Genomic DNA, 23,119 nt, shown 5'->3' on the forward strand with positions numbered 1-23,119 from the left:
GAATTAAAAATATTATTTTAATATATTTTTAAATAAAAAATAATATTTTATTTAGTTAATTTATTTCGGTTTTTAAATTAAGACTTTGAACGAAGAAACCGTAGAATATATTTCCTGTTAGTGGTTTTTGCGCAAGTTTATGCCATCCTTTTCACTAACGACACCTTTTACTTGGTTAATTTAGATGAAAAGGTTTCGTTCCAAGACATACGAGACTGCCAATTTCACCAATACTAACACAGGATAATATGAAGGAGAAGAAGCTGAAATATCATTTTTAATTATTTGATAATAAAAATGGGTGTATCAACATTTCATGCTATTGAGGTGACAGAATCACTCGTTGTTAAGGTTGAACTGAGTAGGCGGGGCGATAAAATGAAAGAGCATGAACTTTGGATGGCTTGCTGCCATTCCTGTACCGAAAGCTTTTTGCCTTTCGCCATCGCGGACGGCCACAAAAGCAAAGCTTTTTTTTTTGGGCCTTTGCTTAGCGGGTTTTCAATATGTTTTTAACTAGCCGTTGGCGGGCCTTGCCCTCAGGTAAGTGGGCGGAGGTCGAAACTCAAATTAAGTGAGAACCTAAAAGGAGCATGAAGCTTTTGAAAAGGAAACATGGGAAGGAGAGGATCGCCGACTCCCAGCGCCACATGGAAATTTGTCGACGTTTCACATGGAATTAATGTTTTGAACTTTTGATCGGACTAAATAGTCAAGGGTCTCTGATAGTTTCATGATATATCATGCACAGCCTCGTGTCTTCTCCTTGTATCCAAGATAAACGAAACATGACATTAATCGATTCTTAATACGATCGATGATTAAGCAGGTGATTATTGCAGCTCTAATCACCCTACTGTAGTTAGATGCATAGTGCAGGGGAGGGACATGGGAGTGAGGCAATTCAAGTATCTAATCGGAGATAGCAGCAATCACTGGACTACGATATCTGCGCTCAAGTCAAGGTCGTAAGATATTTCTCAACGTCGATTAGTTGAAGTGCAGGTGGTTGGAAATGGGTTCTCAGGGCCTCTCTCTGCTTAATCGAAATGCTTTCTCGCACTGGAAAAAAAAAGAGGTAGAGAGGTTAGATGATTGGCTATGTAGATTTTTGTGGTGCCCTGCCCCCTTACAACTCAGTTTCCGTGACATGATCAATGCAGGGGCACGATGTTAGAGACAACGGTCAAACAAAACATTCTGGATCCTCAACCTTTTTCATAAAAACACAAGTCAGAAGGGTTAACATGTCTACTTTGAAGCAGTGAAAGAGAATTTAAGATGGTTAAATATTGCTGTTGGGTTAGGCAAGGTCCTCGGCTGCAATGCATGGAGAACGGTAAAAGCACTCTCTGCTGTTTATCTTTTTCCATGTCTGTCTCAAACGGCTATATCACCAAATCTCTATCTACCATCATGACCATTAATTTCCCATCATGTTTTGTAATATTATCATTCGTTAATCACTAGCCAAACTGGCCTGCCCTGAGTCCCCACTCCCATCCAGGAGACAAAACACAAGTTTACGGTCGGCCGTCCTTTTAAAAAAAATTATTATTTATTATTGTTATGTATTTTTTTATCGTTATCTTGATGTGAAAAATGAATTTTAATCATAACGAATTAACCACCATTAATAAACACGGGCGGGCCTGCTGATCATAGCATCTGCTTTTTGTATGAGATTGGGTGCTGAAAGTGGGTCACAACCAACGGTAGCAATTAACTGGGTCTGAAATGGCTATTTATCCAATCCGATCCAATAAACACCCATTGAGAACATAAATGTTCAATGAATATTAAATCATGAATATCACTAAGAAAATACATGCATGCAATTTTTTTTTTATATGCATATATAATTCATTCATGTCCTGCTGACATCCGCTAATTTTTTTAATAAGAAAACCTTGCCATGCAAAGACTTGGTTGCAAACAAATTTAATATAGGGAGTTAAGTGTTTTTTCTCTAAAACACACGAGGGCAAAAAACTCCAATACAAGGATTTATTTGTAAAACAAGTACAGTTGAGGATCAAAATGACTTTCCAAAAACTGCAGGAAGTGGAAACTAACGAAGATTAAATCTTGGCCAGTGTGGATGGTATGGAGTGAATATATTCTGGGTATAGATTTGGAAGCTGATTTGCCATTTTCTATATTCTGGGTGTCGACCTGGAAGGTGATCTACTAATTTCCTATAAACAATACAAGCTGTATATTTCGTAGTGGATGAGATGGAAGATTGATACAATGGACCGATATCTACTAGAATCTTAATCAATAGTTTTAGATCTTGAAATTAAAATTAATGATGAGATTAATTTTTTTTCCCTACCATGTTAATTTCGACATCAACAGTGAAACAGTGATTTATTTTTTCTGTAACGTTTTTAGGCTTATTCAAAACTTTGCAACTATCATTACCTGCTCGCTACTATACTGCCTTTTAAATGGCCTGTATTCCCTTAAAAGGTATTTTTACAACTTTATGAACCTGTAGAAATGCCACACGTAGCAATTTCTTTTTATATTTTTAGAAACGACTTTTTCGGTCTTCCTGGTTGGTAGTATACCTCACTAAATATATAGTTCTGATTATATTTTAAAATTTTTTTATTTAAAAAGTATTTTAATAATTTTTTATATTAATATATTAAAATAATTTAAAAATATTAATTTAAAATAAAATTTATTTTTTAATTTTTTTTAAAACATAAAAACAAACAGGATTTTATAAATACTTCAAAGATTTATATTAACTAGGAGAAGGTGAAGATTACAAGTATCATTATTTTTTTAAAATATTTTTTATTTAAAAATATATTAAAATAATATTTTTTATTATTTTTAAAGTTATTTTTGATATTAATATATTAACAAAATTTAAAAATATCAAAATTTTTAATATAAATAATTTAAAAATATCAAAAATTTTAATATAAATTTAAAAAATAAAAATAAAAATAAAATATTTATGAAAAAAAAAACTTGGAGATTGTCGCCTATTGGTTTCGATGAATGCTCAAAAGAAAAAAGAAAAGGAAAAAGAAAAAGAAAAGACCATATCCCTATGCATCAATATACTGCGCTAGAAAGAGGCGATGCAAACTCAAATTTATTTTTCAACGTCAACCTAACCCACCCGCCGTTCTATCAATTTTCTATTTCCTTGCATGAGAGTTGTTACAGGTGAGCATATAAATGCTAAATAACTGCTCTATAATTTCTACTAAATGAATACTTTGAGTGCAGACGCTTTAGAAAAATAAAAAAACGAAAACAAAACGTGAGTGTAAACCTTGTACTTTCTTTCCCTCTAGTGCAATGCTTGTGTTGCCTCTCTTTTGTGAGCTCATGGCTAAAATACCTTCGTTAAAGATTACAAATTATAGCAGGACAAAGATTCCGAAAACAAGTAGAAAAGGAAAGGCATAAATCATTCCAGTTCCTAATACGAAGAAAGACGGTATAAAAAATTCAAAAAGTGGACGTGGCCATGGGTGAAACAAACAGGGCAAGAATGTAATTTGAGAGGGCATTGACTCATCCGTCCGCTTACAGCCACCTGACCTTATTGTTTTAATATTATTCTGAGCGTATTCTCTGCTCAAAGACCGAAAAAAGTCCTTGTTAATGTGTTTTTTTAAAATTTAGATTTTTTTAATATTTCTATTTTATTTTATTATATGAATAAATTTTAAAAAATAAAAACATATTTTAATATATTTCAAATAAAAAATATACACTAGGAGAAACAAAGCAAATAAAAAAACAAAGAGAGACGTTAGCTCTTATGGCATGTGATCCTTTGACAGCAGTTTGCCTTTTGATCTTCAAAAATCAAATTTTGAAGCTGGACAAACAGAATATAAATATAAAGATCAAACCCCCTCAACGAAAAGAAAAAATAATCTGACTGATCCTCTTTCATTTCTTGTAACCACTTGGTTTATTGCAACCTCAAAATCATGAGCCACATAAATATAAAAAACCCATGTTCTTGTAGTGGCAACTAGCTAGTGGAATTATGGTTTTGGTGAATCCTACAACGAAAAGTTAAACTTCCCTTTTTTGTTAAGAATGGAAACAACGTCGAAGAAGAGTTGTGGTGGGGGAGGATTTGAGAAGAAGAGGAAAGATGGGTCTGAGTTACTGACCGATTCAAGAGAGAGTAGCAACTCGAGTTGTGGGAGTAGTTCTAGTGAGGTAGCTAAGACAAATAATGGGCGTGCTTCACCATCTCCTCTGGGCTGGCCTATAAGGGAATCTGGAGAGTGCAAAAGCTTGGTCTCTATTGGAAATGGAAGTGAAGAAAAGAAAGCCCATATGGAGGATTTAAAATTCAGAAAGCTAGGATCAAAGCTTTCAGGTTGGTTTTGGTGCTTTTTTACTTTTTTTCAGTTATAGATACATGCCTCTCAAAGTTTCAAAAAATTCAAATTTCAAAATTGCCATTTTTTTTTTTAATTTTTTGAGTGAGGTATATGCCCACTTAATGATTATTAGGAAACTGACTTTATCTCCATTTCGTTTGGGGGTGATTTTGTGTAGAGATTGATATGATGAAGGAGAGGTTTGCAAAATTGTTGCTTGGTGAGGATATGTCAGGGTCTGGAAAAGGGGTTTGCACAGCTTTGGCTATATCAAATGCCATCACCAATTTGTGTGGTATGATCTCTTTCTCTCTCAATCTGTGTTGTGTGTGTGGAGCCTTGGTTCCCAGTTCTGCAGTTTCATTTTAATTTGATCTTGGTTATACAACATGTAGGTCATGTTTTTGGGCAACTGTGGAGACTAGAGCCATTGCCTGCAGAGAAGAAATCAATGTGGAGAAGAGAGATGGAGTTACTTCTTTGTGTTGGAGATCACATTGTGGAATTAATACCCTCCTGGCAGACATTTCCTGGTGGTAGTAAGCTTGAGGTAATTCTAATTATGGTCCCAATTTTAGAAATATACAATGGAAATTTGCTCGCATGGTCAAGGAAAAGAATAAGAATCTTAGAACAGAGCTTAATTAAGCAATTTTGGCTGTTGGATTATAGTTGCTCTACTGTTCTGATGATAAACCGACATAACATGATTATAGTTGCTCTACTGTTCTGATGATAAACCAACATAACATGACTGTAATATATGCTTCTACTCCCAATCCGTGTATTTATTTTCAACAATCTGATAACTGATTCTTGAACTGTGTACTGTTTATAGCCTAAAATTTATTCTAGGCTGTATTCAAGTTGTCGTTTCCGTACCCTTATGTGAAGAAAGATTGTGCTAGTTGAGATTTTTAGGATAGGGTCCCGAGAAAAAGAAGATCCAATTAATTCATTTTAAATGAACTCAATTTTTCCTTTTCTTTTGTTTGTTTTTCGATGTAATTAGTTTCTGGATTTTGCAGGTCATGACTTGCAGGCTTAGATCCGATCTTTTTATAAATCTACCAGCTCTGAGTAAACTAGACAATATGCTTCTTGTAAGATTTAGTTCTATTTGTTACTTTAATCCCTCTCTCTCTCTCTCTCTTTATATCTGATCATTTTGGAAGTCATTAGTCTGTTCCCTTCAATGACAGGAAGTTTTAGATAGTTTCACGGACACAGAGTTTTGGTATGTTGATCAAGGGATTGTAGCCCCAGATGCAGAGGGGTCAGCCTCTTTTCGTAAAACAATACAGAGGCAAGAAGAAAAATGGTGGCTACCCGTACCCCGTGTCCCAGCTGGTGGTCTCAGTAATGATGCAAGAAAGCAGTTGAACCACACACGTGAATGCACCAATCAAATACTGAAAGCTGCAATGGCAATCAACAGTGTTGCTTTAGCTGAAATGGATATTCCTGACTCGTACTTGGAAGCTCTTCCAAAGGTTAAATCTGGCAATGCACCAGATTTTTTTGTTCTGTTCCAATGTCAAACTTTGCTTGATTTTTTTTGTTACGTGATGGAATCAACACTGCATTCACAATTTTCTCAATATTTCCTAACTATATGCTCAACCTTCTCCATTGATCCAAATCTTTATGTTTCTTCCTAATAGTGTAGGCAGTTTCTGGTTTATCATGTGTTTAAATGTAAAGTAAACGCATTTCATGAATCTTCTGATTAGGCACAGTAACTTTCAATTATTTGCATAGATTATTCTGTGTTAAAGGTATGTGACAGTCGGTTGTTAATTTATTTTCAGAATGGGAGAGCTTGTCTAGGGGACCTTGTGTACCGATATATTACTTCAGACCAGTTCTCTGCAGAGTGCCTGCTCAATTGCCTTGACCTGTCATCTGAACATGTTGCTCTAGATATTGCAAATCGTGTGGAATCAGCAATTTATGTATGGCGTCGGAGAGCCCATTCAAGACCCCCACCGAATCCAAACCGCTCCACTACAAAGTCATCATGGGAGATGGTCAAGGACTTAATAGTTGATGGAGATAAGAGGGAATTGCTTGCAGGAAGAGCTGAAAGTCTCCTGCTTTCCTTGAAGCAGTGGTTCCCTAATCTAACCCAGACCACCTTGGACACCAGCAAAATCCAATTCAACAAGGTTAGCTCTCTCTCACCCTTACTTCAACCCCACCATCCCCACCTTTTCTGTTTCCTAAGTTCTTCGTATCAACTTGACTTGTTTTTCAACTTTTAGGATGTTGGGAAATCAATTATCGAGAGTTATTCAAGAGTTTTGGAGAGCTTGGCGTTTAATATTGTGGCCCGTATTGATGACTTGTTATACGTGGATGACTTGACTAAACATTCGGACAAATTGTCTTCGGTTCCAACTGTCAGTGTGATTTCTCACAAGAAGGTTTCAATTCCCTACTCTGTGCCTGTCTCAGGCACTCCATACAAAACAACATTTAGTACACCGAGCTTTTCACCTATGCCGCTTATTAGTCCTATACGGGGAGAGAGAACTCCATTCCTCCACAATATCACCACTTCCAACAACGATAACAACAAGCCTCACCGTCGTGGTTTTGGTGTGAAGAGAGTTCTGACGAGCTATCTTGGTGTTGATTCAAGACCAAAGATATGTGGTAATACAAACGAAGGATCATGTCCAAATCCAAAGACAAATCTAAGAGAGGATATGGGGCCGGAAAAGGGCTCACCGACCCAAAAAAATGTGACTACATTGCCTCAAAGTGCTCCCAAATATATTGTAACCTGACAAGGAAAATTGAAATACAGCTTGAGAATTAGGATTGTTCGTTCATGCTGGAGAGAACCTTCTGATATTTATTGTTGTTTACGATTTTAATTTCTTCTTTTCGTTCTTGATTGTTACTGTCAATAGCTTTGTATGTAAACCAAAAAAAATTATTTTCTTTTGAGTAATTGGTTCTTATGGTCAGTAGCTTTTTCCTGTTTCATTTTGGGACACGGAATGAAAATTTCATCTACGATGGGGCATTCCGAGAATTGAACTCGGGACCTCTCGCACCCTAAGCGAGAATCATACCACTAGACCAAATGCCCATGCTGACAACCTCAAACGATCTAAGTAAATATACAATATAGAAATCAATAGTTACGATTTTCTTGTGCTATGCCATGTTCAGTCTTACAGATAATTTATTTCGACGAAATTCGTCCGAGAATAGTAATTTATATAAGATGGTTGATTAACCATGCTTTAAAAAAAGGAGAAATTAATATTTCATAAATTTTAACCTAGTTAACAAAAAAAAGGATTTTCATATGTTAATTTATTATTTGTGTAAACGAGGACCTGAATTTTTATATTTGGTATGTTGACTAGTTTTTATCTCTTAAATTATATGTGTGTGTGTTTCTTTATATATATATATATATATATTGTAACAATTGTTTTTAATTTTCAACCATGTTTTGGTTCATCTGCTAACGTAACAATTTACATTAATCTAACCATTATCTTTAACGTTATTAATCATCCTGGTGTATGACTAACACATGTCAACTTAAACATTTCACTGAACGAAATAAAAGGAACAAACACCTACATAAACAAAATTAAAGACGAAGCATTTGATTGCGAAGATTAGACAAGTTATTTCATATAAATAAATAAGTAAACGTGTAGTTGCAAAGAAAATATTTATATTTTTCACTATAAAAATAAAATGTTTCGTAACACCCTCTACTCTTTAAATAGTAGCCTCATTTTTTTTATACGGGTGGATTTAAAAATCTTAAGCGTTTATTCCATGAAGAGTCAAGGAATCAATCGTATCTTGTATGAACAAAAATATTCAAAGATATCACTCATGTGAAGTTTTGGTGGCAGCTCAATTTGAAGATCTAAGAGAATAAATGACGGGTATGTTTGGTTTGCTATGCTTATGAAAATCCCCTTCTCTAGCCGGTTAGAAGAGAAACAAATAAAAACATGCTTCTATTTTTGTGTTTGTATTTGAATTTACAAGTATTTAAAAAAAAAATTATTTTTATTTTAAATTATTTTTTATAATTTTGAATTGTCATGATTTGTTGATGTTACAAGTAAAGTTTAAAAAATTAAAAATTATTTTAATATATTTTTAAATAAAAAAATATTTTTTAAAAATAACTAGTTTTACCGCATGTAATCATAAGCGAAACAAAATCGATACCTTCTTTTTTTTAGATTAATGTGGGTGTCCGGGTTAGCTTGCGTGCACTACGATTAATCCAACGAACCCTGAAGTTAATGACCATGTAAGTTTCCAGTGGCCATCACATGAGTAACTAAGGACTCGAACCTGAGACTATAAAAGGAGCAAACCTCTTGATTCTAAATTTTTATCACTTGATCATCATTTAGATAATTAAAATCGATATCTTTTAAATCAAAAAATAACTTTATTATGAGTTAGTTGACATTTTTTGTTCCAGAGAAACTTGTAAAAGCTCGTGCATGTTTTTCATGTTTTAGGATTTTTTTATGGAAAAATGAAATTTTAATTTAATAAATATTTGTCATGAAAAACTACAAAGTTGAATACTAATTCTTAATTTAAATTCCAAATGTAGGATTTAACCTATATAATAAATAAATCATATTTTAAATAAAATAAGAGAATATTATATATATAAAAAAAAAACTAAAAGAAATCAGCTTTATACCGTGGCTTTAAACTCATTTTATTTTGAATTGAAACAATGTAGTGTAATAACGTCCAAAGCCTTCTTTACAAAAAAATGAGGGGTAATGGCATTCCAGTGCTTGGTCTAGTGGTGGAAGGGGCTTGTCTCCTTTCACTGCATCTGGGTTCGAGCCTTGGCATACACTCCTATCGTTCCCGTGGTGCCTTACATGCCTACTGGGTTTGCAGGGTATTCAGTGGGCTGTAGAGATTAGTCGTGGTGCGCGCAAGCTGACCCGAACACCCCACGTAAATTAAAAAAAAAATAAAGGGTAATGCTTATGAATGTATTTTTATACTTTTATACAGTGTAATGATTTTTTTACCACCTAAACCACTTTTATACAGTGTAATGATTTTTTTACCGTCTAAACCAAAATATATTTTAAAAATATATTTTTAATTAAATTGATCTATCTTAAATTTCACCTTGTTTTAATTTTATTATCCATGTTTGCCGTATTTGTTTATTGATTTTTTTCTAATTTTATTTTTTATCATTTTAATTTTTAAAAATTGATAATAATAAATTTTTTTATATTCTTTTTATATAATCCCAAGTCGTTATTTTTTTAAATACAATTGTAATGCGTAGAGATCGTTTCTTTACATTTAAAAAATAAATAAATTTAGTAGTCTTGCCCGCAGCGAAGCAAGGATTTATAGGAAGTTAGAAAATTACTCCCACTGGAAAATTATGCAAGTCCACGAGATTTATAGGAAGTTAGAAAATTACTCCCCCTCCCCCGCACTGATAACAATACTCCTGTAAACTGACATAAATGCCCCTGAAAGACTATCATCTCAACCTATGGGCGGGCCGTGATCAGTCATCTTGGAAAATTATGCTAGTCCACGATGACCATGACCCAGAGGTGATTTCGCTCTCTTCATCACGATGGCCACCATTAAAAAGGAAGAATTTGAAAGAAAGGCAAGGTGCAGATGGTCTCCGTAACGGCCAGGGATGAGAAATGAGGCACAATTTACCACCTGCCAAGAAGACAGCATCCATCAAAACAAAAAAAATAGAACTTTGACCATACAGTGGATACATTCTTAAGAAATAAAAAAACCGAGCTACGACTAAAGTCTAAATGTCGAACAGGTGAGATGCCTTCCAGACAAGCTTAATAGCAACGAGTAGGGTTGAGAAGATTAACAAAGTTAACAGATCACATAACAGCAAACCAGCCGGCGATTAAAGAAAGAAACGCAGCAGTGAAAAAGAGAGGAGAAAAGTAGCGATTCACCAGCGAGCACGGCCACGACAAAGGCCCAAACGCGTAACTCGATGGTAACACTTCTCTCAGTATTCTACGAATCATGGCGAGGGAGCGTGCTATGTTTGATTCATTAATCTGAAGGATAATGTTCGAAATAAAAACCTGGATGCAAAGGTTTGGAGCCTTTTAGAGGGAGGAGCGAGGAGGGTGAAAAACAGGGCTTTTTCAAGGGTATATTTGTCAATTAAAAAATAAAATAAATAGTGGGAGCGCTATTATAAGTTGAGGGAGTGCGGATATCACTTCCTTTGGAACAGTCCCAGACATGATCAAGTTCAGATTTTTTTTCTTACAAAAACTTCCCTCCATGCCGTAACACGCCAATCTATTGATTGAGCTATCATTTCATTGGATAACATTTATTATTTTATAAATAAATATTAAAAAATCGAAAGCACTGAAAAGGTAGGTTTCTTTTTTAAACAAAATGTTTTTCTTTAACTGAATACCAAGAACAATCGATATCACTTGTAGATAATCTCTTGAAAGACTGTCATGTGTCGGATTAAAAAAAAAAAAAATCCATAATAGAAATGTTTTTTCCTTTTCAGCAGATGCGCTCCTGGGTTAGATATTATTATTTTTATAACCTTATAAAAATTGTAAAACTAATAGGAAGTCAAAAGTTTGATAAATAATAAATAAATAAATTTTAAAATATTGAGATGGTAATACATGAGATGATATTTTTTTAAAAAAATATTAAAATATTAGCTTATTAAATCAAATAGAATCAATCATTTTTAACCCATGAAATTCTTGATATAGGGTAAGGGCTTATGATGATACTTGAAATCCAAATCAAAATATAAGGCCTTTCAAACCATTGTTTTTAAAGAAAAAGGAAAAAATTGAGACTCTAGTAATTGATTATATTGAATTTATTAAACTAAATTAATTTAATAATATAATTAAAAAATAATAATAAATAATAAATAAAAAGACTGAAATAACCTATATTATTTTTTAAATTAATGAAAATTATATATAAACAAAAAAAATAAATATCCAATAATTAAATGCTAAATAATAAAATTAAAAAAAATATAATATAAAAAATAAAAAAACAAATAATTTTTCTACCTCACACCACACAATATTATAGGTTAAATATTCTTTTTATAACCTTAAAAAATGTTAAAATAAATGGAGGTAATGACATTCTAGATAATATTTTTTTTTGAAAGTAAATATTGAGCAATTAATTTCATTTAATTCAAAAGCATTCTTTAAAAATAAGCTGAATTTAATAAAAAAAATATATTAAAAACCCAGATATAATTCAAATAATTTTTAACAATAATGAAAAATCATATACATATAAAAAAAAACTTAAGTTACAAGGTTTTATATTTAGTTAAATTAAATATCAAATGATGAAATTAAAAAACATAATTAAAAAAAAAATAAAAAATTTAATAAATTAATTCAGAAAAATGTTTTAAACCTAAATTAATTTTTTAAACTTGCAATCTTTAAATTCTACACTTGGGGTTCGATCCCCGGCAACGGCCAATCTTTTTACTCCTTCATTCACATTTTGCCCCTTTCATAGAAAGAAAGCGTAATGCACACTCTTATTTACACCGTGACACGTAGTGTAAAATCCAAAAAACCGTCCGCTCTCTTTGTCCAAACGAATCGTCACTCTCACTCTTCCTCTTTACCTTTTCGCAACTTCCTTCCCCATTTCCTACGGGGAGAAGCTCAAAAGCAGCAATCAGTCACTCAAGGCAATCCCACAATTCCCCACATAAACCCTCCCCCGATTTAACACTCCATCCCTCTTCACTATCCGATCTCTCAATTTCAAATCCAAATGGCAACCAGCATCCATATCACCGCCTTAGACGGGATCGTAAATGTGAACTCTCTCTTCACACTCGCCGTCTTCATTGGCCTAGCTTGGGACCCAACTGATCCCACCAGCACTCTTATTGGCCCCAATGACCCCATCTCCTGCACTCCAACCCGCAAAATCGCTGAAGATTTGATCGCCTTCCACGTCTACTCATTCAGCTCCTTTCTCTTCTCTAGCCTGATCGCTCTTGCTCTTAAACAAGCTATCAGGGTCGCTAAAACTTCGAATCACACTCATGGAAATTATTTGCAGGCGGCGGAGCTTATGTTAGCGCACGTGAATAAGAATTTGATTCGGGTTGGGATGTTGGTTTCGGGTGTTGGGTCGGTTTGTGGATGCGTGTTCTTGATGCTGGCGCTTGTTAATGTTGTTCAGTTAAAGCTTGGGAGTTTTGGTTGTGGAAACGGACATGTTTATGCTGCTGTTGTTCCGCTTGTTATTTTGGTTCCTGTTGCCCTTTTGGTTTATGTTTCAATTGTTTTGTACGCTTTTACTCTCTAGTTGTGTTAATATAGTATTTAATGTTGTGTGATTTATGTGAGAAGATAATTGTATCCAATGAAATGAAAAATGGAAGTGTTTCTTCCATGTTGTAGGCTTTCCGATATGTAATACATGTGCAAGTTGGTTTTATTAGTGGACTTGAGTAGTGATTTTAGTATGTTTTTGTGATTTGTGTTACGCAGGCTTAAATTGTTTATAGAATGATGCTATTCGTCTTCAAATATCATAACAAATCAGTGTGCCCGATAACATGCGGAGTGCAATGGATAGTTCGAGATAAATAGGATCACTGTTGTTTGTGCTTGTTGCATCATCCGCATGATATCAGGGTCTGTGTTTTCTTTTCCTTATTTTAATGTTTGCTTGGGCATAATTTAATGTAGGCGGTGTAATTAATCATTAATGATAGGTGCGATAAAAAAGGTGGGTAATGTTTTGGAGTTGTTTTGGCAGAAAGAGGAAGTAGAAAAGCGGGAGGCTTAATGATGGTGAGATGGACTAGTAATCTTGGGTTGAGTTATGACTAGAGAGCAGAATTAAGGAGATGTGGGATCATGCTTCCACTTATATGGATGTTGATTTCTTAGCAGGTTAGTGAGAATAGTCCAGTGATATGGGATAGGCAATTAGTGTAAGATGGATGAGCAATCGTGCAAGAAAGTCTAGAACGTGGAACCATGTTGCAACAAGCAAGGGGAAGCATTTATTAAGGTTTCCTGTGGCAGGCTTGTGTCAAATATAACTTGTAAGGTAATACATTTACAATCAAGGAGCGAGTTGAAACGGAAATGGCAATACGCTATTAGAGGATGAACACTGTTCATTGAGTATAGACGATTAAGGGTGTAAAACTTGAGGGGTTTTTGTTTCTTTCTTCCCCTAGTGTAAATCATTAAGGTTTCAGTTTAATGGCTCTCTACTTCCCTGGATAAGGACTATACTGCTATTTCGTAATCGGAGTACAATCAGGCGATAGAAAACCCTTAGATTCTTTTAATGGGGGAAAAAACGTGACATCAATGATGCTGAAAGATGGTAGATGATGTTTTGTCCTTTGGTGGATCCTCATTAGGATGATCCTAGAACTTTTAGCTGACAAAATGAGCTGTGCCTTGGTTCGTATGATCGCTGGTTGTCTACATATTCCTAGTTTTCATTTATTGTCTCCTGTTTGTCCTGTGGGTATGATCTATTTGGTCTTCACCTCCAGTACTCTTTGCTACCTCACCAAAGTAAGCTATATTAATTTAACATTTTTGATAGGTCTTGAAGGGCCTATTGTGAGATATGATTGGGGTGATGGAGAGGGGAAAATGTCTTGGAGGTATCTGAAAAGAAGAAATTGCTGCTCTAGACTTTGTCGAACTCCAATTAAGTTGAAGAAAAACTTTTATATCAACAGTTTGAAATACATGATGCTTTCAGTGCTAGTGTGGTATCCAGTTCGAAGAGCAGAAGTGAAGGAACTGTAAGGCTGTGAGTGCAGCTGTTTGATTGATGTTGCGTAGAAAGAAGATGGAAATGATTTGATTAGCCTTTATCGTTTTTTTCCCTCTGTGAAGGATAAATGCATTTTGTTTCTCCTCTGTCAAGAATTCGAAGTTGCCTACATGATGGAATTGACAGTGGATTCTGATGAAGGCCAGTGATTCTATACTTGCAGTAAAGAGATTAACATTTAGCGTTCTGTCTTTTTTATTGTCACATACCCAAATAAATATTCCGGGGAAAAAGGTCAGCGGGTGCGATCGATCATTTCTACAAGTGTTGTATTCTGGTAAGCTACTCTTGGTCATGTGGTGCCTTGCACTACTACCTTTTACTTCAGAGCATTTGGAGAGGAAACTCGGAATCTTTCACGGTAGTGTGAACATTAGAGGGCAATAACGATGACATCTTCTTAGATTTGAGTACACTGCTATGCTGTCAATTGCTCATGAAAAACTCCCATTTTCCCCTTTGAGAAACACTAAAAAGCAATGGAATGGTTCCGAAGACTTTTATGGAGCACTTGCCGTCATTGGCTAAAATTTACCAGGTAAGTTTGGAATACAATGTGGAAGGAGTAGGTATTGCAATAAACAAAATGACCTTTTACTTGTAGTGCTACTTTCACTATTGTTTACGGGATTCAAGTGCAAGCACCATTCAGCTGCTAGTTCAAGTATAAAATCCTGCGAGGTGGAGCATTACTTGTGCTCTGCATTGAAGAAATGGCAACTCCAATGAAGAACATTTGCTTTGTTATGTTTCTTGCAACTCTCAGCATTGCTTTGTTCAATCAAGTTGACGGGGCTGGTGAATGTGGGAAAACCACTACTCCTGACAAAGAGGCATTCAAGCTGGCTCCTTGTGCATCAGCAGCACAGGATGAGAATGCTTCAGTTTCTAGCCAATGCTGCGCCCGGGTTAAGAAAATTGAACAGAATCCAGCCTGCCTATGCGCTGTTATGCTTTCGAGCACAGCTAAGAGCTCTGGAATCGACCCAGAAATTGCAATGACAATTCCCAAACGTTGCAACATTGCTGATCGTCCTGTGGGCTACAAGTGTGGAGGTAGGTTCACAAATTCCCTCTGTTTCAAGTCTTCTATATTTCTTCCTGTTGCCTTTCTCTTGTTTTTCTCAGTATCAGTATGATTTATTGACTACTATTGTAACCGTTTAAATTTGCTTCTTTTCTCTCTCTTGCAGCTTACACTTTACCCTGAAGAATGAATAGCATGAACAGCGCTCCCCCTGTAATGTACTACCAACCTGCTGGAGTTCACATCCTTATTGCTAGTTCTTCTAGCTACCAAATTTAATGTAACATCCAGACATCTGAATAATAAATAAACTGTTGGTGTTTAATCTCCTTTGGACCGATCAATTGCGTTTTGTTTTCGTTTTTTATTTTTGCCAGCAGATTTTCTTTCTTTCTAATGTAAATTAGTCCACCGCTCACTGCCTTAGTTCTTCGACCAGCCGGACAGGCCGTGTTTTACACCTACAATTTGATGGCATGAAAATAGAAAAGGGAACTCCTCTGCGCAAATGGGCTTGAATATCATGGAAAGAAGAGCATGGGTCTCAAAAGTGCTCTATTAATCGGACTTGCAGGCTCTGTGGATCAACAACCTTTAAAACTAGTAATGAGTGGCCATTAGATATTCGTGCTGGCAAGCCAGTAGGTGTCAGCGAGAGGGCCCTCTGGTAAAGTAGCAGTTCGAGCAAGAGAGAAAGTAGCTTATGAAAGAAAGAGATAAGAACTATGACTTAAACGATTTCTGTCTTACTTTCGGTAACTTATTCAACCGATGGATGAGAATGAAAGAAGGTTGATCTTTTTTTAATCGAGATTCTTGGGTGAGTCTTCCATGGGGGGGAAGCTTTTCTTATTCCGAAAGAGTGCTAGAAGCTATAAAACTCCCAAGGCAATGCCTGCTTGAGATACCCGATTCAAGAATAAAAGACAGTTCTTCTCGAATCATGTGTTTAAATAATTAACAAGGCAGGCGCAATCATGATCTACACGTCTCTACCATTTCCAGTTGCTGATTTGCAGGGAGCAATTCTAGTTCATACAAGTTAATATTTCTCCATTTATACTTTCTGAATTTAGTCAATATCTGTCACAGCAGAAGCTATAATATGGCACAAGCTTGAATTTGAACAGTACGATTTTTTAGAGGGAGAGAATAGAATTACAGCATAACAGTCCAAAGACAGGTAGAATAATATTTAGTTCATGACTGGACTACTTAACGGATTTGGTTAATATACAAGATTCCGCAAGGAGTGAAAGCATAAAACTCCCACAGCAATAGATATTAACTCGTGCATACAACTAGTTGGGACAAAAAGAACCCAACAACATGCCTCCTTGTCCTGCCTTCCATATTAAGCTGTACTAGTCTTTACTAATCCCTATTAGTTTCTTAGTTCCATGGTCTATATTGAGGGATCTCATAGTCATAATTCCTGCATCGAATTAAACAAACACCATTAATCATCTGAATGGTCTGTAAAAGGCAAAGAAGAAGAGTAATATGCATATTTATGCAAAGAAGAGAGAGCCAACATGCAGGTGAATTACAATGTTCTGGTTTTTTTTATAATATCAATTTTCTGATGCCTTCAAACGTTGTCTTACGATAATATTTTCTTTCCTTTTGAGAAATCAAGAGTGACTAGTATATGCGAGTAATTGATTACGAAATTCTTAAATGGATGCACAATGGATCACTAATTTTGCGCACCTCAATTTGTTGGTGTTCTGCACTTGATAAAATGGGGCTAGATGCCTAATAATAGAGTGAACCTGCAAAAATGCATCGGATCAAAATTTATAACACTGTCATAAAATAACATCACAATACCACATATTTACAACTATACAGCTATCATACCCTGCCACCAGTTCCCCCTTGAAGCACTGTTCGGATCGTTGCCATTGGGATCTTCCTGTTCATCATCTTTCTTGAACTGTTCAAGGGGAAAAAAGGGAAAAAAGAAAAAGTCAGCTATCACTTCAACAGCAATAAGAGTAAAATAAAACAAGCTGTCATGTTCCATTATTATTGTAATGCATCTTATGATGCATGATCAGTATTGGATGACATACTCTTAACTTCCACACTCGTATTAGTTTATCGACAAATTTACTACTCACAGCATGTTGATATTCTGAGTTCTTGGTTCTTGGAGAATAGTTCTCTTGACCACCGTAGTAGATTGACGAGCTGAGGTAGCATGGTTCTGGTGTTTCATTCTGAAAAACTACACTCTTGCCTTTGCCACTGCCCTCTCCCTTGGCTTTCTGAGCGACATTATCTGAAAACAACCAAAAATTATATAGCATCCATATCAAGCCTACAGCACTGATCAGAGAACAACCTACAAGAGAGTAATTGTGCAATATAAATTATAATGGAGGCATACTTTCTGCTCTAGCAACAAAAAGTTTTGATCACATACCTCGATTCGCATATTTTCCCCTGCCACCATGATTTTCCATAATTCCAGAGTCCCTCCCAGCTGGCACCTGAATCGGAACAGTTAAAAGATGGAAAATCTCAGCACTTTCAACAAGTACAACAAAAACTGTAATGTTCTCTCTGTTTCTTTTATCAGAATTATAATATCGATCCAGGAGACAAACTCACAGCACTCCATTTACAGCACATGTAGTACTTCAGTTATATATGAAATGGAGTAGCTATCGATACTTATTTTTATCTCTTTTTATGTGGATATTGATGTGATTTTTCTTTTATTTTTCATATTTGTCTCTCTTTTCAAATCAAGTCCATTGAATAAGTATTGCTAATTACTAATTGAGTATTTTGAGATTTCTCACCCCTACCTTCTTAAGCTAATAATTATTACAAAAGGGATTCTTTCTTTTCTATTCTATGTCTTTTGCTTAACATCCCTTTTTCCTTGTTATGTTAATCTTTTTAGTTACTTTGCTACCTCCGCAACTAAATATGGCAACAAAAACCAGGAGAACCATGGAAACCTTGCATTCTAGTTCGTCATTACTGATTGTTGGGCTGATGGCGAGAGGGCAAAACCCCCATAATATATAGCACCCGGCAACGCATGCATAAAAGTCCAACAAATTAAAGAAGGTCGTGAAGTGTACCTTTGATGGATGAGGAAAAATGGACTCGAATATCCCACTTGAGGCGGATGATGAAGAGGAAGAGTCTTTAGGACCAAAAAGATGATCAAAAGAAGAAGCAACGACTTGCCTTTTGTTTTCCATGCTAAGACAGATTTTTTAACCTTTCTTTGTCAACCAACGAACAAAACTACTCTTTAGCAGTCTACAACAACGGCCACACTAAAACGAAAAGACACCAAACAAAAAGCCTCGGAGCAAACTCTACTGACCCCAAAAGGACACCCAAGAAAACAACACAGATAGGTAGCAGCAGTAGATAAGGTTTGCAGTTGCAGAGTGAAAACGAAAGAAGGAAACAAACAGATAAAGAAAAACTTCGAAATGCAAAGCACGTGAAGATTTGCGGTTGTGGGATATAATGCAAAACGGTCTCTGCTATTTATAAGCCCAAAAAGATGGTGTTTAGAGCCGCTGCTGCGGCTGCAATCCCACGTTCCTCTATTCAATTCTCTACATTTTTTTTTCTATCTTTTGACATATGGGATGCATCCTTTGTGTACAAGTGGACATATTGCCAGCTCCAATTCCTTCATGCCACGTATCCTCCATGCCCATATCTTTGACTCTACTTTTCCTGTTATTTTCTTGCATAAAGATAAACGGATAAGGTCGTTGGCTTGGCTCAACTTGGCCTCCTAGGATATGCTTCCAAACAGTTGACCCTTCATCCTTTTTTTTCCCCACTGAAATTAACTAGATGATAAGAAGATTTACCAACATTCCATGCATTGAAAGATTGATATTATAGACATCTCTCTGCAAAATCTTCCCAGTTTCAATGACGAATATATATTTTGTTCCTAAATCAAAAATATTTCTTTTTGTGAGGGTAAGGTTGAAGCGCTCATGGCTGGAAGGTAGCTGAACCTTTTCGTGTCACCGATGTAATTTCATCATCATTATATTTAGAATCAGGACAACTCAACATTTTTACAAGACGTTGTGCCACAAGAAAATCAATCTCTTCGAGTTTATCTTGAAACAAATTAACATAGTGCTTTGATAGATGAAGTACAGTATTTTGGTGCACTAATATGCTATAATAATTAATGGACGAGAGCATTCCACAAGATCAGGATAATAATATGAATTATGAATGGCAGGGAAAGATAAGGAGTAAAGGCGAGACAGCATAGATTAATGGCTCCCTATAGTCCTATTGACAAATTAGCATGCGTCATGCTTGGGTTTATGGTAGGTGTAAATTTTTATCTTGGATTCGAGATGGGCAATAATGCTAATCTTGGATTTGCTAGGAGAGGTTTTTGATTAATAGATTTTGGCATTTTCCTTATTGACAATAATATTTGTGGCTGGTGGCATGAGGTCGGCTGCCTAGATAAACACCCAATTTTCGAGATAAGGTTCTCCTGTCTGAAGCCAAGACAATTAAAGAGAGCAGAGAAGATGATAAATCCCATGCTTAATCCTATGCTTAGGCTGGACTATTGCGGCTCAAAGCAGTGAGCCAGAGCATTGCCGCATTATTGCCTTTGAAAATACAGATATAGCCACCAATTTGCTCGAAAAGATCCATGTGAGATTAATTAAGAGATCCTTGATTGATTGATTAGCCCCTGAAGGGACGTCGTTAATCTGAGCGCCGAGCGTGGATTCACTAAATAAATTCTCGAGGATAAAGGAAGATATATTTATTTAAATGAGGGTCATGTGGGGTGCTGATACTGTAATTCCAAAGATTTCGAAGGCATAATTCTTTTATTGGATAGAAGAGGATAAGCTCATTTAAAGTACTGTAACTTTTCAATCTAGCGGGACATCACTCACAAGAGTCTTGCTAGGGCTAGTCCCTAATTGGGCCCGGTTTTGTGGCAAACATACGTTCCACTTATCCGCGTTTTTACCTTTCTATGATTTTAAATGACGCTACTCCTCCTCATTATATGCACCGAAGAATTTGGCAGAGAAAGAATCTCAATTTATGAGGTCCATGTTAGCTAGTAAAATCACTACATAAACTTGAATCATATCGATTAAAACAGTATGATATATATATATATATATTATATAGTTCACGTAATAAGTCTAAAAAAAATCATAGTACAAACCTAGAAAAATGAAAGTTATTTATTTATTTATTAATGTTTGGGGCTAGCCGCTTAAAAAATAATCTTTAAATCATGACTCTAAAAAAATTATAATTCAAAAATCATGCTAAATAAATCTTAAATTAAACAAAAACTACTTTAAAGCAAGTTCATATTTTGCTGAACGGGCAGGTCCTGCTAGCTGAGTTTGGCTCTCAAGGATATAAAGTAGGGGGAAAAAAAACAAGAAGAAGCAAATTCTTTTTAATTAAATTTCCGCGTCAACCGGGAAATTCCCGGCATTGCAAAACGGCGAGAATATATTCTCTTGCAATAAAAGTAAGAAGCTAGATGAAATGTCAACTGCTGCCTGGACCTCTTTGTGACATTACTGCAACAGAGAATCAAATCGCTGGTCAAATTCCACACAATTGCAAAGAAAGGTATATACATATACGTTTCTATTTTCTAGAACCTGTGGCGGAGACGAAAGATGATTTTGAATTCGTTGTTGATCGAATCAGGTTGCTGATTTCTGTAAGTTGTTGGATCTGAAGGTTAATTTTGATTTCAAGCTCTTTGCAAATATTCTTATATATATCGATAAATCAAGAATATTTGTCAGTGGATGATAGGATTGACTAATGCTCGAGGGTTGAGTCTGTTTAACCAAGGAGCTGGATCCCTGAGAGAGAGCAACTAGTCAAATTGCAAGAAGCTGCTAAGAATCATATATTCCAGCTTTTATTGATACTGGAATATAAGCCAAACTTTCATATTGCAAGCTTTGACAAACGTGATTTGTAAAATTTCTGTGTTTGATAAATTTAGTTGACATTTGGATTCTCGAAACTGCATGGACCACCATCACAGCTAGACTCCAAATAAATCTGTAATTGTCTTCGATGAAAATGAAAATGAAAATGAAAATGAAAGCATTTAGTTCCCCAGAGGACCACTTGAGCAAAGTTTTAGATCGCTTCATAAACATAAATCAGAAAGTTTAGAATTCTCAGTCTTAGAGATCTCATGTTTAGCTTACCATGGATCAAATGATTCAAAACTGTTCATGGTTGAAGGGGATGCTTCCTTTGAATTTCTTGCTGGTTTTAGAATTGTAACTATTTATGCCGCACGCAGGTTAGGTATTTTTATTTTTATAAAAAAATTATATATATATAGAATTTTTCAATGTATTTATGTAATTTAAAAAATTTAATTTCAAATAAAAATTTAAACTAAGATTTTTTATACTAAGACTTGAATAAAGTTAAAATAGATTAAAAGATGAAAAAAACATTCCAATCCTGAAATTAAGGATGTAAAGATGACGTTACGGTGGTTTGTCATTCTATCATATGATTGTTCGTCTAAATAGTAAATAGTAAATACTAAATTTTACTTTTCCCTATATATATATTACTCTCCGGCCTTTTCTTGTTAAGAGAATACGAATAAGTAATTTCTGGGATATAATTAAAAACTTCTTGTCGTTGGTTTTTTCCCTCTCAATCAAGAGATCCTATGTTCAAAATCTAAAACGGTGGGCAGGGACTGCAACCTGTCAGGAGGCCTAGGATTTATTTATTATTATTATTATTTTGATAATTCAAGGTTTTTAGCTAGTTTATGCATATTACAATTAATTATCAATCTTATTAAACACCTTGTAAATCAAATGGACATATAAAACATTACAGAGATAATAAATATACATAAAAAAATTAAAATTAAAATTAAAATCTAAATACAAAGAAAAAAATAAATTTATTTTCTTGTTAGGCCACGACCTCGGGTACAAGTATAGAGTTTATTAATTGGATCTCAAGTGAAAGCCTATAGTTTATTAATTGGATTTCTGGTGGAAAAAAAAAGTGTTAATTATTGCAGCAACGTTGGTACGAGTAAATTAGGGGAAGAAAGATAATATTTATTTATTAATTGAATTAATTAGCTCTCTTTTATGGTTTGGTTGCTAGAGCTATCATCTATTTTGTGGGTAATATAAAGCATGTTAATGATATAAAAAAATGCATTGCATCTTGAATTCCAAATTAAAACTAACCGTAGAAGATTTCTTGCTTCAAAACTTCGATATTAATCTAGATTCCATTATTTTTTCATTGCTACTCATGACCTTAATAAAACACGAATTCAATAACATATTGTCGACTTTCTCATTAAAGAAAAACACGTTGTCTCTGTCATAAATTTCTTCTTGAGAAGTTTATTAAAACTACACTTTGTTATCTGATATCAATAATACAAATGCCACAGTTGTTTTTTGAGTGCACACCGATTAGGCGCGGGGGACAGCATATTTATTAAGAAAACGAACTGCATATACCTATCCATAAACGAAAATAGTGTAAGTGTAACAAGAGCATAAAGACTTGAAAGCGAAAGCATATGGAGTATTAATTAATTAAATCAGTGGGATTTCCATGGATGGCACTTCAGCTTTGGGCATGATGACTCCCATGAGCTTCTGCATTCTCCTTTCGCACCATCACAACACTTGCATTCCAGTCCCAGGGTGGCAAAAAACCTTTTTGAATTTCCTGTTATGAACAACACAATGCTGTTGCTACAATTCCAAACAAACCAGATCGAGACAACGTACAATCAATTTAGTATAGATATATT

General features: G+C 35.0%; 4 protein-coding genes and 1 non-coding gene across 5 annotated transcripts; 3 read left to right on the plus strand and 2 right to left on the minus strand.

Moving 5' to 3' along the window:
• The first annotated feature begins 3,783 nt into the window (after positions 1–3,783).
• Positions 3,784–7,328, plus strand: LOC105133654 (rop guanine nucleotide exchange factor 5-like). The gene is made up of 7 exons (XM_011037734.1): positions 3,784–4,372; positions 4,555–4,671; positions 4,772–4,926; positions 5,405–5,479; positions 5,579–5,869; positions 6,188–6,544; positions 6,641–7,328. The coding sequence occupies exons 1-7, from the start codon at positions 4,084–4,086 to the stop codon at positions 7,166–7,168; spliced, it is 1,812 nt and encodes a 603-aa protein (XP_011036036.1). The 5' UTR covers positions 3,784–4,083; the 3' UTR covers positions 7,169–7,328.
• Positions 7,329–7,404: 76 nt separating this feature from the next.
• On the minus strand, positions 7,405–7,476 carry TRNAP-AGG (transfer RNA proline (anticodon AGG)). The gene has a single exon. It is a non-coding gene; the product is annotated as a tRNA-Pro (tRNA).
• Positions 7,477–11,989: 4,513 nt separating this feature from the next.
• MEE60 (maternal effect embryo arrest 60) lies at positions 11,990–12,917 on the plus strand. The gene has a single exon (XM_011037735.1). The coding sequence runs from the start codon at positions 12,210–12,212 to the stop codon at positions 12,750–12,752; it is 543 nt and encodes a 180-aa protein (XP_011036037.1). The 5' UTR covers positions 11,990–12,209; the 3' UTR covers positions 12,753–12,917.
• A 2,004-nt stretch (positions 12,918–14,921) lies between these two features.
• LOC105133656 (putative lipid-transfer protein DIR1) lies at positions 14,922–15,626 on the plus strand. Its single transcript, XM_011037736.1, has 2 exons — positions 14,922–15,311; positions 15,449–15,626. The coding sequence occupies exons 1-2, from the start codon at positions 14,969–14,971 to the stop codon at positions 15,463–15,465; spliced, it is 360 nt and encodes a 119-aa protein (XP_011036038.1). The 5' UTR covers positions 14,922–14,968; the 3' UTR covers positions 15,466–15,626.
• A 772-nt stretch (positions 15,627–16,398) lies between these two features.
• Positions 16,399–18,868, minus strand: LOC105133657 (uncharacterized). The gene is made up of 6 exons (XM_011037737.1): positions 18,384–18,868; positions 17,714–17,780; positions 17,409–17,569; positions 17,146–17,221; positions 16,996–17,057; positions 16,399–16,717 (listed from the first exon to the last, which is right to left on the minus strand). The coding sequence occupies exons 1-5, from the start codon at positions 18,504–18,506 to the stop codon at positions 17,041–17,043; spliced, it is 444 nt and encodes a 147-aa protein (XP_011036039.1). The 5' UTR covers positions 18,507–18,868; the 3' UTR covers positions 16,399–16,717; positions 16,996–17,040.
• Between the last annotated feature and the right edge of the window lie 4,251 nt (positions 18,869–23,119).

This window comes from Populus euphratica, unplaced genomic scaffold, assembly GCF_000495115.2.
Source record: "Populus euphratica unplaced genomic scaffold, PopEup_1.0 scaffold36.1, whole genome shotgun sequence".
NCBI classification, from domain to species: Eukaryota; Viridiplantae; Streptophyta; class Magnoliopsida; order Malpighiales; family Salicaceae; genus Populus; species Populus euphratica.